At 40.7% G+C, this 26202-nt stretch overlaps 4 protein-coding genes across 5 annotated transcripts; 2 read left to right on the top strand and 2 right to left on the bottom strand.

Moving 5' to 3' along the window:
* Window positions 1-7748: 7748 nt before the first annotated feature.
* Window positions 7749-8226, bottom strand: LOC144365922 (histone H2B type 1-N-like). Its single transcript, XM_078018624.1, has one exon. The coding sequence runs from the start codon at window positions 8224-8226 to the stop codon at window positions 7837-7839; it is 390 nt and encodes a 129-aa protein (XP_077874750.1). The 3' UTR covers window positions 7749-7836.
* A 2076-nt stretch (window positions 8227-10302) lies between these two features.
* On the top strand, window positions 10303-10780 carry LOC101970966 (histone H2B type 1-N). The gene has a single exon (XM_005337091.2). The coding sequence runs from the start codon at window positions 10303-10305 to the stop codon at window positions 10690-10692; it is 390 nt and encodes a 129-aa protein (XP_005337148.2). The 3' UTR covers window positions 10693-10780.
* A 2031-nt stretch (window positions 10781-12811) lies between these two features.
* On the bottom strand, window positions 12812-26201 carry LOC101970778 (histone H2B type 1-A). 2 transcript variants are annotated; one of them, XM_078020639.1, is made up of 5 exons: window positions 24011-26201; window positions 21260-21625; window positions 17770-18860; window positions 17068-17125; window positions 12812-15952 (listed from the first exon to the last, which is right to left on the bottom strand). In XM_078020639.1, exons 3-4 carry the CDS (start codon window positions 18147-18149, stop codon window positions 17101-17103), a joined length of 405 nt encoding a protein of 134 aa, XP_077876765.1. In that variant the 5' UTR covers window positions 18150-18860; window positions 21260-21625; window positions 24011-26201; the 3' UTR covers window positions 12812-15952; window positions 17068-17100. The 2 variants fall into 2 exon arrangements, with proteins under 2 accessions (XP_077876765.1, XP_005337089.2); XM_005337032.4 differs by lacking the exon at window positions 17068-17125.
* LOC101970492 (histone H2A type 1-A) lies at window positions 18458-18887 on the top strand. The gene has a single exon (XM_005337031.4). It carries the CDS (start codon window positions 18458-18460, stop codon window positions 18851-18853), a length of 396 nt encoding a protein of 131 aa, XP_005337088.1. The 3' UTR covers window positions 18854-18887.
* Window position 26202: the final 1 nt, after the last annotated feature.

Raw genomic sequence — 26202 nt, 5'->3', positions numbered from 1 at the left:
TGGTCCAGATCCACCCACTCCAACTTACACAGGACCAGAACCAGGATGCAGTAGCGTCCACTGAGGGACACCAGCAGGGTCTGGAGGCCCAACATCAAGGTGAGGTACAGACAATCTGCACAGGTACTACAAGACTAGAGGGAGGAAGCTGTAATATCCCAGATCCACACTGCAAGGAAGAAAGACACAGAGACAACATGAGAACACAAGGGAGGAAAGTGCCCCAAACACACCAGGACCCTATAATAACAGAACCCATGGACAGAGAAGTTGATGAAATGTCAGAGAATGAGGTCAGAAGGTTCATAATTAAAATGATCTCTGAATTAAAGAAAGACCTAAATGAGCAAATACAGGCAAAAATTGATCACTCCAACAGTGAGATAAGAGAGCAAACCCAGGTAGCAAAAGATTGCTTCAAAGTACAAAGTCTTACTTAGATGATGGAAAGAAAGCCCAAAGTAGTGTGGAGGGGCCACACTACTTTGACAAAATAATCAGAAACCTTTGAAATGAAAGATACAATAAATCAAATTAAAAAAAACTCAATGGAAAGCATAACCAACAGACTAGATCACTTGGAAGACAGAACATCAGACAATGAAGACAAAACATACAATCTGGAAAATAAAGTTGATCACACAGTGAAGATAGTAAGAAACCATGAACAGAACATCCAAGAATTATGGGACAACATCAAAAGACCTAATCTAAGAGTTATTGGGATAGAGGAAGACACAGAGTTTCAAACCAAAGGAATGAACAATCTCTTCAATGAAATAATATCAGAAAATTTCCCAAACATGAAGAACAAATTGGAAAAAAACCACAAGAGGCTTACAGGACACTCAATGTACAAAATCACAACAGATCCACACCAAGGCACATGATAATGAAAATGCCTGGCATACAGAGTAAGGATAGAACCTTAAAAGCCGCAAGGGAGAGGAATCAGATCACATATAGGGGGAGACCAATTTGAATGTATCCCAGCAGACTTTTCAACCCAGACCCTCAGAGCCAGGAGATTGTGGAACACATATACCAAGCTCTGAAAGAAAATGGATGCCAACCAAGACTCTTTATCCAGCAAAACTAAGCTTTAGATTTGATAATGAAATGGAAACCTTCCATGATAAACAAAAGTTAAAAGAATTTTACAACTAGAAAGCCTGCACTACAGAACATCCTCAGCAAAGTATTTCAAGAAGAGGAAATGAAAAACAATGATGAACATCAGCAGGAGAGGGATTACACTAACGGAAAATCTAACCTGAGAAGAAACCAAGTCACGTTAAATATCAAAAATAAACAAAAATGGCTGAGGATACAAATCATGTCTCAATAATAACCCTGAATGTAAATGGCCTAAACTCACCAATCAAAAGCATAGACTAGCAGATTGGATTAAAAAAGACCCAAAAATATGCTGCCTCCAAAAGACCCATCTCATAGAAAAATACATCCACAGACTGAAGGTGAAGGGTTGGAAAAAATCATACCACTCACATGGACTATGAAAGCAAAGCAGGGGTTTCCATCCTCATATCAAATAAAGTAGACTTCAAACCAAAGTCAATCAGAAAGGATAAAGAAGGACACTACATACTGCTCAAGGGAACCATACACCAACAAGACTTCACAGTTATAAATATACATGCCCCAAACAATGGAGCAGCCATGTTCATCAGACAAACCCTTCTCAAGTTCAAGAGTCAAGTAAGCCACAACACAACAATCTTGGGATTTGGGGTGACTTTAACACACCTCTTTCATCACTAAATAGATCTTCCAAAAAAAGCTGAACAAAGAAACTATAGAACTCAATAATACAACCAATAACTTAGACTTAACTGACATATATAGAATATTCCAACCTTCAATGAGAGAATATACTTTCTTCTCAGAGGCACATGAATCCTTCTCTAAAATAGACCGTGTACTATGCCACAAAGCAACTCTTAGCAAATATAAAAAAGTAGAGATACGACCCTGCATTCTATCAGATCATAATGGAATGAAATCAATGATAAAATAAGAAATAAAATTCACTCCAACACCTGGAGACTAAATAATATTCTACTGAATGAACAATGAATTACAGAAGACATCAAGGAGGAAATTAAAAAGGTTTTAGAGGTGAATGAGAACACAGATACAACATATTGCAATCTCTAGGACACTATGAAAGCAGTTCTAAGAGGAAAGTTCATTGCATGGAGTTTATTCCTTAAAAGAAGAAATTCAACAAATAAATGACTAAATACTATATCTCAAAGCCCTAGAAAAAGAAGAACAAATCAACACCAAAAGCAGCAGAGGACAGGAAATAATTAAAATCACAGCTGAAATCAATGAAGTTGAAACAAAACAAACAATTGAAAAAATGGACAGAACAAAAAGTTGGTTCTTTGAAAAAATAAATAAAATTGACAGACCCTTAGCCATGCTGATGAAGAGAAAGATAGAGAAAACTCAGATCACTAACATATGTGATGAAAAAGGTAACATCACAACAGACACTACAGAAATACAGAAGATAATTAAAAATTATTTTGAAAATTTGTACTCCAATAAAATAGAAAATATCGAAGATATCAACAAATTTTTAGAGTCATATAATTTGCCCAAATTGAATCAGGATGATATACAGAATTTAAACAGATTAATTTCAAGTGATGAAATAGCACACACCATCAAAAGTCTACCAACCAAGAAAAGCCCAGGACCGTATGGATACACGGCCAAGTTCTACAAGACCTTTAAAGAAGAACTAATACCAATACTCTCCAATTTATTTCAGGAAACAGAAAAAGAGGCAGCATTTCCAAACTCATTCTATGAGGCCAATACCACTCTAATTCCAAAACCAGGCAAAGACACGTCAAAAAAAGAAAACTTCAGACCAATATCTCTATGAACATAGATGCAAAATTTTACAATAAAATTCTGGCAAATAGAATTCAAAAATATATGAAAAAGATCATGTACCACGATCAAGTGGGATTCATCCCAGGGATGCAAGGTCGGTTCAACATATGGAAATGAATAAATGGAATTCATCACATCAATAGACTTAAAGATAAGAATCATATGATCCTCTCAATAGATGCAGATAAAGCATTTGACAAAATACAGAAAAACTAGAGATAACAGGAACATATCTCAACATCATAAAGGCGATCTACACTAAGCCCCAGGCCAACAGTATTGTAAATGGAGAAAAATTGAAGGCATTCCCTCTAAAATCTGGAACAAGACAGGGATGCCCTCTTTTACCATTTCTATATAACATAGTTCTTGAACCACTGGTTAGAGCAATTAGACAGACAAAAGAAATTAAAGGGATACACGTAGGTAAATAAGAACTCAAATTGGCACTATTTGCTGATGATATGATTCTATAACTAGAAGACCCTAAAAGTTCCACCAGAAAATTTTTAGAAATATTAAATGAATTCAGAAAATTAGCAGGATATAAAATCAACACCCATAATCAAAGACATTTCTGTATATCAGTGACAAATCCTCAGAAAGGAAATGAGGAAAACTACTCCGTTTACAATAGCCTCAATAAAATACTTGGGAATCAATGAAAGAGGGGAAAGATCTATATAATACATATAATGAAAATTACAGAACCCTAAAAAATGAAATCAAAGAAGACCTTAGAAGATGGAAAGATCTACCTTGCTCTTGGATAGGCAGAATTAATACTATCAAAATGACCATACAACCAAAAGCACTATCCAGATATAATGCAATTCCAATCAAAATTCCAATGAAATTCTTTATAGAAATAGAAAAAGCAATCATGAAATTCATCGGGAATAGCTAAACCCAGAATAGCTAAACCAATCCTTAGCAGGAAGAGTGAAGCAGGTGGCATCACTATACCAGGCCTCAAACTATACTACAGAGCAATAGTAACAAAAACAGCATGGTATTGGCACCAAAACAGACTGGTAGACCAATGGTACAGAATAGAGGACACAAAGACTAACCCACAAAACTATAATTATCTTATATTAGACAAAGGTGCCAAGAACATGCCTTGGAGAAAAGATAGCCTCTTCAACAAAAGGTGCTGGGAAAACTGGAAATCCATATGCAACAAAATGAGATTAAACCCCTGTCTCTCACCATGTACAAAACTCAACTCAAAATGGACCAAGGACCTAGGAATACAACCAGAGACCCTGCGTCTAATAGAAGAAAAAGTAGGCTTTAATCTCCACCATGTGGAATTTGGCCTCAACTTCCTTAATAAGACTTCTGAGGCACAAGAATTAAAATCAAGAATTCAATAAATGGGATGGCTTCAAACTAAATGGGATGGATTCAATCTGTGAGGTGAATAGAGAGCCTACATCCTGGGAGCAAATTTTTACCCCTCACACATCAGATGGAGCACTAATCTCTAAGGTATATAAAGAACTCAAAAAGCTAAACAACCCAATCAATAAATGGGCCAAGGACCTGAAGAGACACTTCTCAGAAGAGGATATACAATCAATCAACAAATATATGAAAAAGTGTTCATCATCATTAGCAATCAGAGAAATGCAAATTAAAACCACTCTAAGATTTCATCTCACTCCAGTCAGAATGGCAGCTATTATGAAGACAAACAACAATAAGTGTTGGTGAGGATGTGGGGGAAAAGGTACACCCATACACTGCTGGTGGGACTGCAAATTGGTGCAGCCAATATGGAAAGCAATATAGATATTTCTTGGAAAATTGGGAAAGGAACCACCATTTGACCCAGCTATCCCTCTCCTCGGTCTGTACCCAAAGGACTTAAAAACAGCATACTACAAGGACACAGCCACATCAATGTTTATAGCAGCACAATTCACAACAGCTAAACTGTGGAACTAACCCAGATGCCTCTCAGTAGATGGACGGATAAAAAAAAAAATGTGGCATATATACACAATGGAATATTACTCAGCAATAGAAGAGAATAAAACCATGGTATTTGCAGGTAAATGGATGGAGTTAGAGAAGATAATGCTAAGTGAAGTTAGCCAATCCCAAAAAAACAAATGCTGAATGTTTTCTTTGATATAAGGAGGCTGATTCATAGTGGGATACGGAGCAGGAGCATGGGAGGAATAGATGAACTCTAGATAGGGCAGAGGGGTTGGAAGGGAAGGAAGGGGGCAGGGGGTTATTAATGATGGTGGAATGTGATGATCATTATTAGCCAAAGTACAGGTACAAAGACATGAATTGGTGTGAACATACTTTATATACAAACAGAGATATGAAAAATTGTGCTGTATATGTGTAATAAGAATTGTAATGCATTCCACTGTCATATATAAGTAAAAAAGAAAGAAGTTCCATGTTACTTCTACTCACCTTTTGTTGATCAAAGCAAGCAGTCACATGATCTGGATGAACATTAGCAGTGACAGAGTACAGTACTTCCTTTAAGGAAAGCAGCATGTATCTGTGAACAATGACATATTCAACCACACATGGAAAGAAATATAGAAAAACTCAGACCTGTCCAACTATGTTGAACCAGCATACCATTTTTGAGTTGGGAACAATGAAATTCTGTTTTAGCCAGAAATCTGTTTTACAGTTCCAGAAATCAGCAGCACCATAATCAGCTACTTAATGCACTTTCACTGAGTCTTGTTTTCAAGGACTCTGCTTTGGGGGCGTTTTTGCCACCTCCCCCTTTTTCTCATTTCTGCCTGGCCTTTGTAAGTAGTTTATTGGTTTATTCTTAGGGTTCTATCCTTCTTAATTTCTCCAGTTTTTCCTTATATTTGGTTAGCTGAGTCTTTGGGGGAGGACATTCAATTCTTTTGGGCTCTCTTGACTCTTGCTTATGCTGGATCATCCCAGATGTATTGTTTAACTTCAGATTGTGAGATAATGTTTTATGTTTACCTCCAGGAACCTTGCCAGTGGTGGAGGGGTTATTCCTCCAGAGAGATTTTGTGTTTGCTTCTGCTAAGTAACACAAAACTGAGACCACTTTTCGGTATACAACGTAGCTTGAATCTTTCTGGGAAACAAAAAGAGCATACATTTGAATCTAAAACTACACTATTTTCACAGGTCAACAGTTAATTTTATAGGAAGGGTTCAGTTTTTTTTAATCACCTAGCTTTTGAGGCAAGAGAAAATTTCATCTCCTTGAGTCAGTAGACAGATTTCTAGTTTACATATCATGGTAGGTCCTTGCTTTCACAGGAAAGAACACTCTCCTGTAAAACTTTAAAGTTTATGTCAGTAAAAAATAATTGTGTTATAGGCACTCCCAAATTAGGTTGGAAAATGTAATTGGAGAAAACAACTCTGTAGCTGGCATCAAACTATAGAATTAGGCTCCTGCCTCAGAGACCCCACATTGGTGACTTGGGCTGACAGTGCAGAATATGAGCTTTTGTGGAATCTGTGTTAGGCCTTGGCTTCTGCAGTGTAGAAGGGCCTTGGAAGTAAATGATTTTGATTAACTTCAGGCAAAAATGACAAGAAAACAGGAGGAAAGCCTTGCAGAAGATCAGAGCTGCTCCTCTACTAGCTCAGCTCATTCTCAGGAAGCCTAGCTTGAATTAGAGGTGGGTGGGGAAGAGTTCAGGAATGCCAGGGACCCCCTGGATTTTTCCTTGGAACAGCCAGCCATGCTCTAATAGATCCATTTTACTGTTTCTCAGCTTCCAGTTTACCCTTTGTCTGCTCTGTGAAAATAAGCATGGGTGCTTTAAAATTTTATCTTACCCAGCCAGCTTACAAGTTTTATCCAGAAGGCATTGGAGAGACATTGGGGGAGGTGTGCTTCCCGGGATTAGAGTACTCTCTGGGTGGACTCGAGGGAGAAGGGACCCTTCAGAGTAGGTGTGCAAACTATGGAGCCAACATATGGGTGCACACAGTCTGAATTTCAAGAGGCAATAAAACATTTAATCAAATTGAAGATTCCAGCTACACTCCAGTTTTCTGGAAGTACTAATATTTTGATCCTTCCTTTTTAAGGTAGTCCATTTCAGTGTGTGTTATCTTTTTCCCCCTTAATGCTCATCTGCTCTGGGAGGAGGATCTAGATCATGATGACACAGTGGATCTTGCAGCCAAGTCCTGACCTGAATATTGGGCATTTTAATTTCTTGTAAACCTTAAACAGTGACCCCCCCCCATAAATTCTAAATAATGCCAAATATAGGGCATTCAGTTAATACAGTTTCTCCTGTTTACCAGTTGACCGTGGTTGACCGAATTGTTGAGTTCAGATACAAATTACTTGCAATGACAAGATGTTCACATTCCTACGTCAACCTCTTTTCAAACAGAGCTGAGTCCGGACTTCAGCGAAGCTCTCAGAGGACATCATCAGACCAAGAGACACCCGGGCTTTGGGCCTCAAGAGCCAGCAGCCCAACCCAAGGAGAAAGAAAACCAGCCTCGAGGCTCGCATGCCCAACTTGCGGAAAGCCCACAGCTCCAGGCTCTCCCGGCTCAGAAGATTGGCACAGCGGGACAACCTAGAAAAAGGAGCTGTTGGCCCATGGGGCCCACCTGTAGCAACACCCAAGGTGGAACTGGGGTTGTATTTGGAGGCCTTCTCTACATCGCTTTCCTTGGAGTTTCAATGAAACCATGGCGCAAAGCTCAGAGCGTACTGCTAGGTGAACCACTGAGACTAGTCACATTACATTAGGTGTAAACGTGAGCTTGTCCAACCCAGCAAGCATACTTCCTGCCTGCCACACAGGCCCCCCAAACCCGGTAAGTGATCAGCGTGCAGCCCATTAGAAACTGTAGGTGGCTCTGAAAAGAGCCTTTAGATTGTGGCGTTCATCTGGCAGCTGGTCAAGCTCGCTTGGCGCTGGTGTACTTGGTGGCGACCTTGGTGTCCTCGGGCCCCGAGTGCTTAGCCAGCTCAGGAGGCAGCAGCAGGCGCATGGCCGTCTGGATCTCCCGGGACGTGATGGTCGAGCGCTTGTTGCAGTGCGCCAGGCGCGAGGCCTCGCCCGCGATGCGCTCGAAGATGTCCTTGACGAACGTATTCACGGAGCCCCCTGCCTCAGAAGAGACACCTGCATCTGAGTGACCCTGCTTCGGCACCTCGTAGTTGTAACCAGCACTCTTGGTGACACCTCTTGCGCTTTCCCCACCGCCCTCCTTCTTCTGACTTCTAGAAGCAGCTTTCCTACAGCCCTTCTTAGAAGTGGCGGCGCTCCTCGAAGCAAGCCCCGGCATTGCCAGAGCTCGGTGGCAAAGCACATTGGAAGAGAGCAGCACCCACTTGTGAGAGTGGTATTTATAGGCACAGAGCTCAAATGGCCTCCTCCGTATCTGCCGTGTGATTGGATATTGCCATGTATGTAAATAAGGAGACCCCTTTCAGTTCTCTGATTGGTTAAACATCAGGCGGCAGTCAGAACCCGCACAAGCCACCCCGGGACTATAAATAGGCTGGGAGCCTGTCTTAACGGAAGCCGTTTCTGTTATAACAGATTGCTCCTGAGTTTTGCGGTGGTGCGGAATGCAGGTGACTGGCCGGCCGTGTTCTCCATGATCCGGTTGGCCCTGTGGTGGGTTTGCTGGCCCTCACAAGTGAAGCTCTGCTGGAGGCATGGACGCACAGGTGCACCTGACAGCCAGACCCTGGAGCTGTCCTGCAACGTGGTGTGAAAGGATGCTGAGCCCAAGGGGAGGATGGGGCGACCATGTATAATTCTGGGGGTGTCCTGCCCAACCTTGGAATTGGGCTGCTGTCCACATGTTTGGCAGCTGCCACAACGAAGTTCAGTGTGGTTTAACACCACAAGCTGCCAAGCTGGCAGGCCCGGGGAGTGACAGGAACACCCAGAAGGAAAATAAACTCAAAGTCTGAACCGACATACATCTCACTCAATTTCTGGTAAATACCTCGGTTTAGGATAGGATTAGAAAGAACAGTAACATCTGACTCACCAACAATATGTCCAATTAACTACAACTATTACAAATTAAAACTTCGAAGAACTTGTCTCTGTGGCTGGGGCACCTGGAGATGTTGTGTGTAGTGCTCTGTGGAGTCCAAAGTGGACTTCCCATTGTGGGTGGAACTTTTTCTGTGACTACTTAAGGAATGAAGTCAGCCCAGCAATAGGACAGGACATGGTTGTGCCAACCTACCCAGGTCCTAAGAAAAAAGTGAAAATGTGAAATATTGTCTGAGGACTTTGGGGTAGATTAAGGTATTACTACCAGAATCGAATCATTCAGTCTAACCAACTCTATCCCTTTTGGTTTATTACTTGGAATGTAGGTTATATTTCAAAATCCTCATGCCATTTCAATACTAAAGTGATAGAACAGCTTTCTTTAACAATTACTCAGGACTATTAGCCACTCAATGCTAAAAATCCCAACTGAGAACATTGGAACATGTCTGTGATTCCAGTGGCTGAGACAGGAGAGTCTCAAGTTCAAAGCCACTCTCAGCAATTTAGCCAGTGCATAATTTAGTCAAATTATATCTCAACACACAAAGGTCTGGGTGTGGCTCAGTGATACAGTGCTTCCCTTGCATGTGGGAAGCTCTGGGTCCCATCCCTAGTACCAAAGGGAGGGAGGAAGAGAGATAATAGGAGAAAAAGAAAGGGATAGAGTTAGACTGAAATTATGACTGGGAAATTGAGATGTATGTCGGTTCAAACTTTGAGTTTATTTTCCTTCTGGGTGTTCCTGTCACTCCCCGGGCCTGCCAGCTTGGCAGCTTGTGGTGTTAAACCACACTGAACTTCGTTGTGGCAGCTGCCAAACATGTGGACAGCAGCCCAATTCCAAGGTTGGGCAGGACACCCCCAGAATTATACATGGTCGCCCCATCCTCCCCTTGGGCTCAGCATCCTTTCACACCACGTTGCAGGACAGCTCCAGGGTCTGGCTGTCAGGTGCACCTGTGCGTCCATGCCTCCAGCAGAGCTTCACTTGTGAGGGCCAGCAAACCCACCACAGGGCCAACCGGATCATGGAGAACACGGCCGGCCAGTCACCTGCATTCCGCACCACCGCAAAACTCAGGAGCAATCTGTTATAACAGAAACGGCTTCCGTTAAGACAGGCTCCCAGCCTATTTATAGTCCCGGGGTGGCTTGTGCGGGTTCTGACTGCCGCCTGATGTTTAACCAATCAGAGAACTGAAAGGGGTCTCCTTATTTACATACATGGCAATATCCAATCACACGGCAGATACGGAGGAGGCCATTTGAGCTCTGTGCCTATAAATACCACTCTCACAAGTGGGTGCTGCTCTCTTCCAATGTGCTTTGCCACCGAGCTCTGGCAATGCCGGGGCTTGCTTCGAGGAGCGCCGCCACTTCTAAGAAGGGCTGTAGGAAAGCTGCTTCTAGAAGTCAGAAGAAGGAGGGCGGTGGGGAAAGCGCAAGAGGTGTCACCAAGAGTGCTGGTTACAACTACGAGGTGCCGAAGCAGGGTCACTCAGATGCAGGTGTCTCTTCTGAGGCAGGGGGCTCCGTGAATACGTTCGTCAAGGACATCTTCGAGCGCATCGCGGGCGAGGCCTCGCGCCTGGCGCACTGCAACAAGCGCTCGACCATCACGTCCCGGGAGATCCAGACGGCCATGCGCCTGCTGCTGCCTCCTGAGCTGGCTAAGCACTCGGGGCCCGAGGACACCAAGGTCGCCACCAAGTACACCAGCGCCAAGCGAGCTTGACCAGCTGCCAGATGAACGCCACAATCTAAAGGCTCTTTTCAGAGCCACCTACAGTTTCTAATGGGCTGCACGCTGATCACTTACCGGGTTTGGGGGGCCTGTGTGGCAGGCAGGAAGTATGCTTGCTGGGTTGGACAAGCTCACGTTTACACCTAATGTAATGTGACTAGTCTCAGTGGTTCACCTAGCAGTACGCTCTGAGCTTTGCGCCATGGTTTCATTGAAACTCCAAGGAAAGCGATGTAGAGAAGGCCTCCAAATACAACCCCAGTTCCACCTTGGGTGTTGCTACAGGTGGGCCCCATGGGCCAACAGCTCCTTTTTCTAGGTTGTCCCGCTGTGCCAATCTTCTGAGCCGGGAGAGCCTGGAGCTGTGGGCTTTCCGCAAGTTGGGCATGCGAGCCTCGAGGCTGGTTTTCTTTCTCCTTGGGTTGGGCTGCTGGCTCTTGAGGCCCAAAGCCCGGGTGTCTCTTGGTCTGATGATGTCCTCTGAGAGCTTCGCTGAAGTCCGGACTCAGCTCTGTTTGAAAAGAGGTTGACGTAGGAATGTGAACATCTTGTCATTGCAAGTAATTTGTATCTGAACTCAACAATTCGGTCAACCACGGTCAACTGGTAAACAGGAGAAACTGTATTAACTGAATGCCCTATATTTGGCATTATTTAGAATTTATGGGGGGGGTCACTGTTTAAGGTTTACAAGAAATTAAAATGCCCAATATTCAGGTCAGGACTTGGCTGCAAGATCCACTGTGTCATCATGATCTAGATCCTCCTCCCAGAGCAGATGAGCATTAAGGGGGAAAAAGATAACACACACTGAAATGGACTACCTTAAAAAGGAAGGATCAAAATATTAGTACTTCCAGAAAACCGGAGTGTAGCTGGAATCTTCAATTTGATTAAATGTTTTATTGCCTCTTGAAATTCAGACTGTGTTTTTCCACCATTTTTGTAAACCTTAGTTGATGTTAAATGTACAATATATTCATAGAAAAAAGTGCCCTGAGAAACAGCTCCAGCAGGAGTACTGGAGTAACCATCAAGGAGGTGACGATGGAGTATCTGAATTCACATTGTATAAAAGAGGAGCATCATCTATAATCAAGTGCCCAGGTGCCACAATAAAACCCTGACAAACAATACATCTGCATACCTGTCACATCCATGTCACTTCAAGAATTGAAATGTAATTTTTTATTCTGTTTCTTTCAATAAGCAACATGGATTTATAATTCACTGATATGATAAGTAATTGCTTATTTTTATTGATTAAAAATACTATATTTTGTTTTTCAATTCACAACCCCCCAGCCCCTCACCCCCATTGCTGGGGATCGAAACCAGGGCCTCAGGCTTGCCAGACAAGCACTCTACAGACTTACAACCCTAGCCCTCCATTTAGTTATTGAAGAGATCTTTTAGCTACTATAAGTTATTTTTATTTATATGCAGAATTTTGAGAATGTGTTTACAAGTTAGCTAGGTAAACACTAAAGACATGATTTCTGGGTCATATGGTCAATGTATAGCTGTGTGAGAAACTGCCAAATTGTCTTCCAAAGTTGCTGCACCCTTCTACATTCCCCCTAGCAAGGAATGTGGGTCCTTCTTGCATCATATCTTTGTTGCAATTTTTAAATGTGTTACAGATTTTCATCATTCTGTTAGGTGTACAAATGTATCTCATTGTTTTTATTTCCTTAATTTAAAAAAATGATGTTGAGCTTCTTTTGACATTCTTATTTGTTAAGATATCCTTCTGAATCCTTTGCACTTAACTGTGTGGTTACTTTATTATTGTTGAGTATTTATATATTGGATACATGTCCTTTGTTAGATACATGATTTTCAAATTTTTTAGTTGTTGATGGACTTTTATTTTATTCATTCATTCATTTATATGTGGTGCTGAGAATTGAACCTAGTGCTTCATACATGCAAGGCAAGTGCTCTACCACTGAGCCACATTCTGTGTCCAGTCCTCAGTTTCTTAACACTTTAAACTGAGTGTATATTTTTCATTTCAAAAGGTCCAATAGAAATATAAAGCAAACCAGAAATACTGGCCACATATATAACTTTAAACTTTCCAGTAGCCAAAAAGTAGCAAAAAAGAAACAGATGTAATTAATTTTAATCAAATAGTTTGTTACATTCCAAAAGTTATAATTTCAACATGTAATCAAGATAAAAATTATAATTTAATTTTTTAAATTAAGTCTTTGAAATCTTCTATTTTATAGTTAAGGCACATCTCAGCTGAGATTAGCACATTCCAAGTGCACAATAAACACAAATTTGTAGCTTAAAACAATTGAAATATATTCTTTCACTGTTATAAAAGCCAAAAGTTAAAAAAAAAAAAATGTCAACAGAGTTTGTTTCAGCTGGAGACTGTCCAGGAAGACCCTTTGCCATGCTTCCTTCCTCACTCTGGTGGGGACTGGGGATCCTTAGCTTCCTGTGGCTTATTGTTACATTCTACAATTTCTGTTTGCCACGCCCCACTCACTATCTTCTTGGTATCTTTGTGTCAAGTGTTCTCCTTTGATGGGTAAAGATACCCATCATTGGATTTAGGACTTTCTCCAAATTTCAGTGTGATCTCATCTCACATTTCAGTGTGATCTCATCTCATATTTTAGAGTAAATTACAGAAAATGCAAAGCCTTCCTTGGTCTCCTAATATAAAGAATTCTGCTCTAAATTTTCTGTGTCATATTTCCTTCATCCATAAATGCCTTTTTACATTTGATAAAGTCTACCTTTCACTATACAAGAAAGTAAACCCCATGATACTAAGGAACTCCTTTATATTTTTTTTTACACACACACATATAACATTCAATGAGCAAATGTTTAAAGAATGGCGGAAAAGGAAACACAATTTTTAAAAACCTTTTTGGAAAAGGGAAGCCCCCCACTGCAGTCAGTTTTCTACAAGTAACTCCACACTGAAGGGCCAGCAGCACTACCTTCACAGTGGGACAATGAAGATTTGATTAAGGTGGTTGGTCCCCTCTGGTCCCTCTTCTTGGGGTTTCCCTTGTCCGGTATAACTGATGGTCTCATGTAAGATGAGACCAAGAAGTTTCCCTTAGAGGGTGATATTTCTCTTTTTTCTGAGTTCAAAGGCATTATAGTGATTTTGTGGCGATTTCAGACTTCATACTTCTAAATAGGCACTTTTCCCAGCCCTCAGCTGATTGGTACCAATTATGTTCTTTGAAGTGACAATGCAAAAATCACAGTCTACAGATAGGTAAATAAAGCCACAATTGTTCCTGCTTCTAGAGCAAATCCCCAAATAACATGCTTCCTGTCTTTGCATAAACCAAACAACATAAATCACTGACAAACTTTAAAAGTGGTGACACAATTGTCACCAATCATGATTTGTATGCTATTTGTGTATGGGATTGAAGAGCTAGCAGTGAAGTTTCTAGTTTATGTGATTACTATTGAAAATCATAATAAATGAAATTTGAACTGGGTTGTTTAGCAACTGGTGTTATTGAGCTAAACACTGGTAACTGAGATTCATTTCTATCAACACCATGCAGTGTAAGGACTGCCTCTGTAAAGTAAGCATATACTTAAGAAGTTAGGGAAATAAAAAAGAAAAATGAACCAGCAAAGCAGAAAGAATAAATAGTGAGAAAAGTAAAAACAATAGTTATGAGAAAATAAAAAAGTAAAACTTAATAAATGCAAAGCTACAAGAAATACATTTTTTAAATGAAATAAAGGAACCAGGCATCATGGCACATAATCCCAGACACTCAGGAGGATGAGGCAGTAGAATCTCAAGCTCAAGGCCAGCCTCAGCATCTTAGTAAGACCCTGTTTCAAAATAAAAAAACTAAAAGAGGCTGGGGATGAGACTCAGTGGTAAAGCATCCCTGGGTTCAATCCCCAGTACCAATAAATAAATAACAAATAAAATAAATAAAATAAAAGGTGAATCGTTACATAGTGTGGTTTGTGTAAATGAGAAAGCACATACAAAATAAGATAATGCAAGAGTTGTGCTACAGAAAACACAGTGGTGACAACAATCAATAGTGAAGAATTTGCTTATGTCTAAGGGACTATTTTTAGATGATTTTTCTGAAAAAAAACTAATCTATCAAAGTTTATTCCATATTGTTAGCATATTGAAACAATAATTTCATATAATGCTAAGTTAGCCAATCCCAAAAAACCAAATGCTGAATGTTTTCTCTGATAAAAGAAGTCAGATTCATAATGGAGAATGTGGGGGGAGCATGGGAGGATTAGATGAACTCTAGACAGGGAAAAGGGGAGGAAAGGAAAGGAGGAGGCATAGGGGTAGAAAAGATGGTGGAATGAGATGGACATCATTACCCTAAGTACAGGTATGAAGACACGAATGGTGTGACTATTCTTTGTATGCAACCAGAGATATGAAAAATTGTGTTCTATAAGTGTAATATAAATTTTAATGCATTCTCCTGTTATATATAACAAATCAGAATAAAGACAAAACAAAACAAACAACAACAAAAAAATGGGCTGGAGTTGTAGCTCAGTGGTAGAACGCATGTCTCACATGCATGAGGCACTAGGTTCAATCCTCAGCACCACATAAAAATAAATAAATAAAGATATTGTATCCATCTACAACTAAAAAAATATTAAAAAAAAAAACTAAGAACTCTCACACACAAAAGAAGGGCATCGAATACCAATTCATTCAAAATGGAATTTTACCAAAGTTTTTAAGAAAAGAGAATTCCAATACTGTTCAAACAACTCCAAAGTATAAATAAGACAACAATCTTCCATATTAATTTTATAAATGGAATAAAATTTTACTGCAAAAACTGAATATATTGCTCACAAAAAAAGAAAAATAGAGAATACCTCTGTTACAGTGGTGAAATATAAATTATGAATAATACATTGCAAACATTCGGCATAACATTAAATGTATTAAATATGATGTCTAAGCAAGCAGAGGTTTTTAGCAGGAATGCAAGGATAACTCAATTTAGGAAGTGTATTAAAATAACTCACCATCATATACCTAAAAATGAAAATCTATGATCATTTCCAGAGATACTGAAAAGGCATTTAGCAAAACTGAACATCCATTCTTGATATAAAACTCAATAAATCAGACAGAATGATTCTTCCTCAATACAACATATATTTAATCAGAATGATGGCAGAAGAATCTTTGGCAAGAATGTGTGCTTGTCACTATTTCATGTTGTTGTAAAGGTGCAAGCCACTAAAATCAGACAAGAGAAAGAAATTAGAAATTTAACTAATTAAAAGGAGGCAATAAAATGTTTACTATTTTCAGATAATATTGCAAACATGTAAAATGCAACATCTACTAGAAAACTAATATGAAATGTTATTTCAGTGACATAGTAGGATTTACTAATGCACAGAAAGCAATCTTTCATATAAAACAAAGCATTACAAGATATTAATAGGGAAATGCCTTATTTGTAATAATAAAAAAATACTTAGAACTTCACTTAAGTTTTTAAAATGCCAAATTTATATGAAGGTAAATGATTGCTTCCCCATTACATGGTACCCTAGAGGCAGGCAGATGGCTCTGGCAGCACCTGGCACTGGACTGAGTGAATGGACCTAGAAGGTGTCCTCTGGGAAGGCTCTTTGCTTTCGGTTGGACACCCAGTGAAACAATCTCTCCCTGCCTTTACTTTGTCTTATTTACATGAGTACTTGCAGACCAGCATCATAGTCAAGTCCAGTTGTGGAAAAGGGCAGAGGCAAGAATGCAAGGCTGGAGCAGGGCTTCCATCATCCTTCTGGGGGAAACTTCTCTGACTTGGTGTCCTGTGTAGTGTATTTATTGCCTCAGCCAAATCAACTGGCATTTCCTCTTACTTGTAGCCAAAATATATTGGAGATAAAAGCTATGCCAGGTTTCCTCTGAAGAGATGCTTTTCCTAGATTATTTTGCCCAAATAATCCTAAAAACCATCCTTGGATAATTAGAGTAGCCTGTTAGGAGTGGTCACAAAGTTGACAGGGATTTGGGGGTAGTATCTGCTGTTTCTCAGAGTGTGATGGGGCAGCTGGAGCTATACTGGCATAGAACCCTGTCTGCCACCTTGGAGGATTCCTAGTCAAAGAAGGCTCTGCAGGAACCTAGCTTTGCACAGAACAGGGCATTTTATTTTGCATTTTTTTCCTGTACATTCAGATATACTATCAAATGAAACTAAAGCTTTTTCATGTAAAAAAAAATCATATGCATAGTCTAAGTATTTTTAAATGAAAGAAAAACATCATCAAATTGAGAGTTCCAACAAGCAAGTTTCCAGAATATAACAATTTAAAAATTGTATTGTTTCCAGTTAATACCTTTTTAAGAGTTGAATTCAATGTCTCATCACTTTATCTGCTTTTTAAGAGTAGTGATCTAGTAACACAGGACATAAAAACACCATTTTTATTAGCTCTACCAAAACAAATACTGAGATCATACCATAACTTCTATTAGGGATGAAGAGAAAATTCAGTTAAAATTAACTGCCAACTAATAGTAGTTCAGATATTATTCCAGAATGAAGTGCCCTAGAGGAATGGCAAACCTCCATATTTCAAAGTCAACGAAACTTGAGGCATCTTAATAAAGGACATCTAGACAAGAAACCTGAGCTTTAGGCTGCAGAGTCCCAATGCCTGGAGGATAACTAGACTTAATTACCAAATTGACCAACCAAACAAATTGACCAAGGCCATAAAATCTATTCAGATTTTTATGTTTTGATTGGGAATGTGTACTAGCTAAGAACTACCAAAGCCTAACATGGAATCTACATGTTGACTACCAAAAAACCATAGAGGACAACTGCCTTTGAAAAGCTTCTAGATTCATGTGCTAAAAGGAAACTTCGGACCACTGAACAATGTTTAGTGAACAGGAGTACACAAAACCAACCTACAAGTGCCAAATGCCAAGAATTACAGCTGATAGAGAAGCATACAGCTCTTTCTTTAGAAAATTTAGGTGGCTCTTAAAAGAGCCTTTGGGTTGGAGGCAAGCTTACGAAATAAATTTACTTGGAACTGGTGTATTTGGTGACCGCCTTGGTGCCCTCCGACACGGCGTGCTTGGCCAGCTCCCCAGGCAGCAGCAGGCGCACCGCGGTCTGGATCTCCCGGGACGTGATGGTCGAGCGCTTGTTGTAGTGCGCCAGGCGCGACGCCTCGCCAGCTATCCGTTCAAATATGTCAGTGACGAAGGAATTCATGATGCTCATGGCCTTCGAGGAGATGCCTGTGTCAGGGTGCACCTGCTTCAGCACCTTGTAGATGTAAATGGAATAACTCTCTTTGCGGCATCTTTTGCGCTTCTTTCCCTCCTTCTTCTGAGTCTTCGTGACAGCTTTCTTGAAGCCCTTCTTGGATATCGTAGTACCTTTACAAGACAACTCCGGCATGGCTGGTAAGTAGCTTTACAACGTTAACAGCTCAAACACGACGGCTCCCAGGAGAAGCCAAAAAGAAAACGCCACTTGAGGCTGGGAAGAGTGGTATTTATAGGCACAAGGCTGGAATGACGTAAGGGCAAACACTATCTGATTGGACGACAGCAGTGGCGAGTATGCAAATGAAGTGTCTCCAGTAAGACTTTCTGATTGGCTCTGCAGTCATAGCCAATCAGGTGGCGAGGACAACCTGCGATTAGACTATAAATAGACCGGGTTTGGGGCAAATTCTCCGTTTGCAGCAGACCCTTTCTGCGGAGATGTCTGGACGTGGCAAGCAGGGCGGCAAGGCGCGCGCTAAGGCAAGGACTCGCTCCTGTAGAGCGGGCCTGCAGTTTCCCGTAGGCCGAATCCACCGCCTTCTGCGCAAGGGCAACTATGCCGAGCGGGTCGGGGCCGGCGCGCCCGTCTACCTGGCGGCGGTGCTCGAGTACCTGACGGCCGAGATCCTGGAGCTGGCTGGCAACGCGGCCCGCGACAACAAGAAGACGCGCATCATCCCGCGCCACCTGCAGCTGGCCATCCGCAACGATGAGGAACTTAATAAGTTGCTGGGTGGCGTAACCATCGCGCAGGGCGGTGTCCTGCCTAACATCCAGGCCGTACTGCTGCCCAAGAAGACTGAAAATCGTCACCACAAGATTCCAAGCAAATAATCTCCAACTGAAAAAAAATTCCAAATGACGTAAATCCTGGAGAAGTTACATAAAAGGCTCTTTTCAGGGCCACCCACAATTTCATAAGAGGGCTGTGCACAAGTTACAACTTTCTGAAGTCGTGTAATTACACTTTTAAGCACCAGTATTCAAAAATGGTGAAAACACATTACAAAATGAAGTCGATCAGCTTTAGCAGCTGTTAATTTTTGAGATATGTACTAATTTTAACAGTAAATTTAGTGGCTACAAAGGTCAGTTTTTCCTTTCACGTTGACAGTCGTTTCCCAGGTAGGGAGCAAAAGCGATTCAACTTTGTCTACGTGATTTAATGCGTATATATTACTGATTGAATTAGAAGTAGACTCGTTACTTCTGGACTAACTGGGCAGTCCTACATTACAGCGGTCTGACAGGTCCTATGGCTTAAGTACATTCTAGAAAAGGATTATTTTTCAATATGGTAAAGGTGAAGCAAGTTAACCTATGGAACTGGTTCATGTGCATGACTAAAGGAGCGTCCCAATATTTGATACCTGGGCTTCACACAATAGGATGAAGATACAAGATGAATCAAAATAAGCCATTATATGTTAATAGTGAAATACTACTGCCAGTTTTAGGGGCCAGAAGATAAGGCCTGTCAGTTGTTTTTTTTTTTTAATTAAGAAATGTGGGATAATTCGACAGTTTTACTGATAAAAAGGCACAATAGTTGATCTGTTTATGCACTATGGACAAGAAATTGAGAAGAAAGTTGTCAAACGCTTATCACATTTCACAATTGGCTGTTATGATCTATCCAAGTGCTGAACTGTGTGTCTTTGGATCTTCATTTTCTTATGATGACTCTCATACCATGTGAAATCTGTAAGCTTCCTTCCTGTTGATCTATCATGTCAGTTAATTCACAGTACCAATGGAAAATTTTAAGAAGATAGAGGTAAAGTTTTGCCTTCTCCACAAACCATGGAGTAGTAACCATGGAAATCACAGGACAATGGAATAACATCTTCAAAGTACTGAGGCAACAATAATTCTCAATTTAAAATTATATGTCCAGATAAACTATTTTTAGTATGAGCAGCCATTTTTGGACAAAGACTTACTTCTCAGATGCATCCTGAAAGAATTACTACTGAAGGATGTATATTGAAATAGATTGATTCAGAAGGTTGAGATAAAAGAATACTATAAAGAGGTAAAAATATAAATATACTATCTGTAAAGAATAATGTATTTGTGATGGCATTAAAATCAGTGAGCAAAAAACAACAGTATTTTTAAGAATCAGTGAACAAACAACAAAAAACTAGATAGCAATTTTAGATGAAAGGCTATTTCAAAATAAAGAATTCTAATATATTTGAATCGTTTCTAGAAGGGTAGGCATGCTGATTAGGATATGTTGATTTGGGTATATAAATTTTATGATATTCAGTGTTAAAATTAATGTAGAAAAAATTGAGTAATAAAAATCTCAACAAATCCAGTGAAAAGCAGGAAATAATGAAAGAAGAAAAGGAATGTCATGGTGAATTAGAATGTAAAGTAAAAGATTAGTAATGAGTAGAGATAAATAAGATGCACAAGTGAAGGTAAACAGTTTAGTTTGTAATGATATACATTTCAAAGTCGCTGGAAGAGGAGTGTCACTTTTTCACCACTGTGACAAATAACTAAGAAACAGCTCACAGGAAGAAGGATTCATCTGGCCCAAGCTTGCCGAGGCTTCAGTCCCTGGTCAGCTGGCTCCATTCCTTTGGGCCTGTGAGAAGGTAGGTCACCATGGCAGAGGGTCTGACACAAGAAGCTGCTGGCCTCATGCCTATCATGAAGTTTAGGGGCTTGAGGGAGAGGCTGGGCACACACAATGCCTTTCTAGGGCATGCTCTCAGTGACCTCCCAGTTCCTGCAACTGGATCTCACCTACGGTTTTCACTGTCTGCCAGACATCCAGTCAGCTATCCGTGAATTAATCTAATGAGATAAGAGTCATCATGATTCAACCACGTCTCAAAAGTCCCACCTCTCCTTTACTGCATGGGGGACCCAAGCCTTTCACACATTAGTCTTTGAGGGTACTTTATATCCAAATTTATAACATTCTCCCCCTGATCTGCAAAGACTTATGTCCATCTCATGTTGAAAAAAAAAATGTAACCATCTTCAATAGTCCCCAAAGTTTGATGGTTCCATCATTTCTCAAAAAAAAAAAAAAAAAATCCAAGCCCCAAGTCTCCTCTGGGACTCAAGAAAAACTCTAAACTATGCGACTCTATGAAAGCCCAAAAGTAAGCTATATACTTCCAACATACAATGGCGAAGGGTAAGCATTCCCATCCCAAAAGGGATAAATGGGGTCATAGAAAGGAGAAATAAGATCAAAACAAGAATAAAACCCACCAGAGTCAACACTGAGTCCTGCAGTTCCCTCTGTTACGCTGGGCACGTGGTGGCAAACGGAACCTCTGAAGGGCATGGGCAGCTCCACTTCTGTGGCCTTGTCAGTCGTGAACTGTATGGGCTTCCTCTTAGGCTGGCTTTGCTCCCTGACTGCACATTTTCTCTGCAGATGTCCCATGTTCCTGTCATCTCCAACTTTCTAGGCTCTATTAGAGATTTGGCTTCACTCTTACAGCTTTTCTCATCACCTTCTTAGGGTTGCTTGAAGGGATTTCGGTCCTGGTGCACATTTTCTGACTTCTTGGGTCTTTCTTTGAAATATCACTGGGTGCCTCTATGACCTTGTAACTCTTGCATTCTTCATACCTGCAAAATGAACACCACATGGACAGGGCAAGGTCTGCTGCCAGCAGGAGTAGTAACCATGCTATCCTGGACCACGGCTGCAGTGGCCTCTGAGTGCCTGAATGACTAAGCATGGTGAAAAAAATCCTGGAAAAAACTTCCTATACAGCCCTGTGAGAGCAAGACCTGCCAGCCTTCTCTTGTTAAAACAAAGTTTCTCAAAAGAGTTCACACTGTTACATCCTTGAGCCTGAGATGAGTGGGATCTAGCAAATTTCTCAAATGACCTTAAGACATCATTCCCATTGTCTTGGTGCAAAATACTTAGCTTCTCTTCAGTGGCACTAATCCCTTCAGCAACCACACCTTTCTTGGCTGCAAAGCACACGCTTTTCTGGAGAACCTGCAAATTTTCAAATCTTTCTGATCTATTGCTTACTTCCAGTTCTCATTGTAAACCTGGCTAAAAGCTGCCCACAATGCCCATGCCACGGCCTGAATGCTGCATTGCCTTGAAATTTTCTCTGCCAGATTGACTAGTTCATCACCTTGAAATGTCGCCTCACACAAAGTCTCAGAAGATGGACAAAATGTAACTTTTTGCCAGAATGCAACACATACGGCCTGTAGTCAGATTCAAACGAGAATCTTCGTTCCCAACTGAGACCTTAGGCCTTTGCTGTTTGCATTCCTATCAGCATTCTGCTCTTCTGGGTTCACAACAGAATTGCCCATTCAGCTCCACTTTAAACATTCTAAGACTTTTCTAGCCTGCATCTCCAAACTTTTCCAAATTTCTCCAACAAGTGAGCTCCACAGGATGCTGAACTACATGGTCAGACATAAGTTACAGCAACAGTCCCAATCCCGGTTCCATTTTTCTGTGTTAGTCAGCTGTTCGTTGCTGTGACAAATACCTGAGAAAAACAACTCGGTGTGTGTTAGCTTTCCACTGTGGAAATATAATCTAACTAAGCTTATTTTATTTAACAATTTGGCTAAAAATACTTCCAAAGCCCTGTATAATCAGGTAGATATTAATAAAAAGATTGAAATTAAATTACAAATTTCCATTACAAATGTCCATAGTGAGTCTCCCACCCTCAAATTTAGACAAAGGTTTAAATGCCATGCTGACTTAAGTATGTCGGTGTTACTGCAGCCAAATATCATCCTTCCCAATGGCATTTGGAAAAAATTAAAAGTCATCTAATGGACTTTGGCATAATGATAATAATAGCTTCAACCTTATGGAGATACATCATAACACACAGGATATTCAGAAAATCAGGATCAATCTCATGAACTCTGCATCCCCAGCTGATAAAATACTTCATGGATTAATTGGCTTTAATCCTGGAAATATATTGAACATTCTGCATGATATATGATTGGAATGATGTTTACTATTAATTCTTTTTATATCAGAATAAGGATCCAGAAACTCGAAGTAATTGTTTCTCATTTGCATTTAAAAAATAAAAAGGAGGGATGTGCAGGAAGCCATCTGTGAACTGTACATGAACTAAAATGATGTTGAAACCATTAGGCAGGAAAGCCTGATATTGGGAACTCCCAGCAGCAACCTTGCTGTTTGAGCACATGGGGTTCATGTGGCTTCTACCTAGCTCCATCACAAGTTCATCACAGCATACAGATGGAGTGACCTGTTGGAGCCACACAGCCTCTGGGAGATAGGTGTAGCTTTCCAAAATGCCAATCAACCTGTTTTTTGCAAGACCCCTGCCACACAGAGAAACCAGCACCAACCAAGACTCCTCCCACTGAAACCTTACCCCTGCCTTTGAGGTACTACTTCTCCTTAAATCTAGAATCTGGGCCATTTTCAGTTGTTCAGTTCCTGCTCCTGTCAGGACTGGAGGCCCATCATTACTCCCCTTTTTTGTCTAATTTCTGTCTGTCTGTATTTCTTACTGATCATTTCAGACTTTTTACTTCCCAGCTGGCTCACACCTTCTGAACAGGAACCTATCTTGATGGGGTGCTGGTCACCTGCAAAATAATCTTCAAATTGGAATGAGATTCATCACAAGATTCATTCCTAAACCTAGTGAAGATACCTACCGGCATAACTGCTCAGAGACTGGAATACACTTTCTCAGTTATTTAAATTTACATCACATCTTTGCCTCAACTACTCTAAAACTGTTCCAAGTACCAACTGCCAGTCTGTGGTGTCTTTTTTCCCTGTCTTTAGCTTAGACGGCCTTTTTACTACTTCCTAACTTAAAATTTTCTTATTCATAGCACCATTTATTCTAATTTTTCTGATATGTTTTGGCCAAAATGTTTTCCTGTTCTGAGGGGCAACTCCTGTCTACTCGCGTGATAATGCTTATTTCACTCCATGTCATTTCCCTGGGTGACTGCCATCCACGTGCTTACCTGTCCCAGGGAGACTTGTGAGTCTGCTTCCTCCACTCCAAGCTCAGAAGAAGGTGATTTGTTCCGGAAGCTCAAAGAACACAGAACATGCTAAGTTGCAGGGAAGTCAAATCCCACTGTGATAAATAAATAATGCTGAAACAAAGGCCGACAAGATAGCGATCTCCCTCTCCTGCAGCATTCCCTAGTACTTACTCCTGGTGTTGGAGGGTTGGGGCTGAACAAATCAGAAGGGGCCCTGTCCTCACACAGCCCAGGCTTCTCACCCACAGCCCTTCATCCTCAGGTCTACTGCTACCCCCGCCTCGGTTCCCCAGTCCTCTCCTTAACATCTCTGAGCTGTTACCACTAGCCTTCAGGGCAAAGCTCCGCCTGCAAAACTTCTCTTGCTGTCTGATCCAGCCCCTGGGCTCTTTCCCCGAGGTGTCAACCTACCCACCTACTTGGGGCTCCTTGAACCCATTTGGTTTAATTCACCTGTGTCTTTCACTGTCAAATCATCCCCTGGAATGTATCTTCAGTTCATTCGTTTCTTTAGGTCACCCAAGATTATGTTCATACATCATCTGTGGAGATTTCCTTGACCATTTCCCCCCATCTTGGGGTCATTTAGAAGTCCCTACTTGGTGACCTAGCTGCACCCTAAAGAACCACTTAGAGCATCTCACATATTCCACGGAAGTTGTTGATTTTTATGCCCGTCTCTTTTGGTAAACTATGAAGATTTTCATAGTGTCTTAATTGTGTAGCCTGTCCCAGTGCCTAAAAGAGAAGACAGCAATCAATAGCTGGCCAAACTCATTAATAAGTATGTTTTTATTCTGGTTCCAATTTCTTACTTTTTAGTATTTTATAAATACAATAGCAATATATAAAATTCACAGGGAAAACTGTTAATGACTATCATCTTTACGGGTTTACTTTTATTTGTGTATGTTTGACACCAGCCTTTATGCATAAAGAGCCTTTTTTATTTCAACATTTTGGTTTGTTTTATAACATAATATCATTAGATGTTTTTTCTGATTGCATCCATTTTATAATTATTATTTTCAATAATTATATAATAGTCCATCAAAAGACATTTGTTGAGCAATTACTTTGTATCACATACTGTTCTAAGTATATACTGCACTTTATTTTGCATAATCTTCAAAATAACCCCATGGGTAGTGCTATGATTGGGGTATAGTTAAAATGTGTACCCAAGGAATTGTGTGTGGAAATGTAATCCCCATTGGGAAGTAATGGGTGAATACTCAACCTGACTACTGTTTAGAAAGGGACTTTGGGGAGATGATTGTGATCAGATAAGGTCTTCAGGGTGGACCCTCATGATTAAATATCTGTGGCTTCATAAAAAGAGGAATAGTGACCAGCAGAGACATCCTGATGTGGTCCCTGACTCTTGCCATGTGATGCCCACACCACCTCAGACCCCACCAGCAAGAAGACAATCAGCATCTGTGACCCCTCAGCCTTGGACCTCTAGAACCATGAACCCAGACAAACCTCTTTACTTCACAAAGTCATAGCCTTGGCTGTTTCATCATAGTCATGCAGAATGGACTCACACAGGCAGGTGCCATCATGACGCCTGTTTTACAGATGAGGATGATCAACTCACTGTGGTCACAGCGTTGGAGTCGTGCATTTCAGCCCAGAAGGTCTGACTCCAGTGTCCCCCTGATTCACTCCACACTAGAGGGCGGTGTCACAATGAAGCTGAGCGTGCCATGCTGCCACTGTGCACTAGCCAGGCTGCTCACAGTATTTCAGTGCCACAATGAGCATATGTGTACAGATTGTGTGTCCTTCTGAAGTGCTGGCCTAAGCCACTCCTAGATGCAGGACGATTCGGCCAAAAATGATGCAAGATTTATGACTGTTTTGTATATCATAAAACTGCTCTTCCAGATGGCTGTATCAGAAGACCCTGGGAAAGCGTGGAGAGGATTTCTGCTTTATGTTGCCCTCAGGGGATTCGGTGTAATTCCAGTGAAGATGTGCCTAGCTGTACAGAGCAGCTCTTCACATTATGATGCTAACTTTCATTTTTTTTCATCAGAGACTAGAATGTTCTAGCATTATAAAACTTAAGTTATGTTAGATCCATAATAGAATATTTGTAAAATTGGGATAATATAACAATGCAGTTGAACTTTTTAAACTGTCTCTCGACAAAGAGCAAA

This window comes from Ictidomys tridecemlineatus, chromosome 8 (genome assembly GCF_052094955.1).
Source record: "Ictidomys tridecemlineatus isolate mIctTri1 chromosome 8, mIctTri1.hap1, whole genome shotgun sequence".
Lineage (NCBI taxonomy): Eukaryota > Metazoa > Chordata > Mammalia > Rodentia > Sciuridae > Ictidomys > Ictidomys tridecemlineatus.
Note: the sequence above shows the minus strand (reverse complement) of the source record. Positions and strands in the feature narration are given on the sequence as shown.

Coding starts and splice junctions, on each gene's coding strand:
- LOC144365922 (XM_078018624.1), bottom strand. CDS start 8,226: ATGCCGGGGCTTGCTTCGAGGAGCGCCGCCACTTCTAAGAAGGGCTGT.
- LOC101970966 (XM_005337091.2), top strand. CDS start 10,303: ATGCCGGGGCTTGCTTCGAGGAGCGCCGCCACTTCTAAGAAGGGCTGT.
- LOC101970492 (XM_005337031.4), top strand. CDS start 18,458: ATGTCTGGACGTGGCAAGCAGGGCGGCAAGGCGCGCGCTAAGGCAAGG.
- LOC101970778 (XM_005337032.4), bottom strand. CDS start 18,149: ATGCCGGAGTTGTCTTGTAAAGGTACTACGATATCCAAGAAGGGCTTC. Junction 15,953..17,769: donor ACCAAATACACCAGTTCCAA/GTAAATTTATTT, acceptor GTCTGATTTTAG/TGGCTTGCACCTTTACAACA.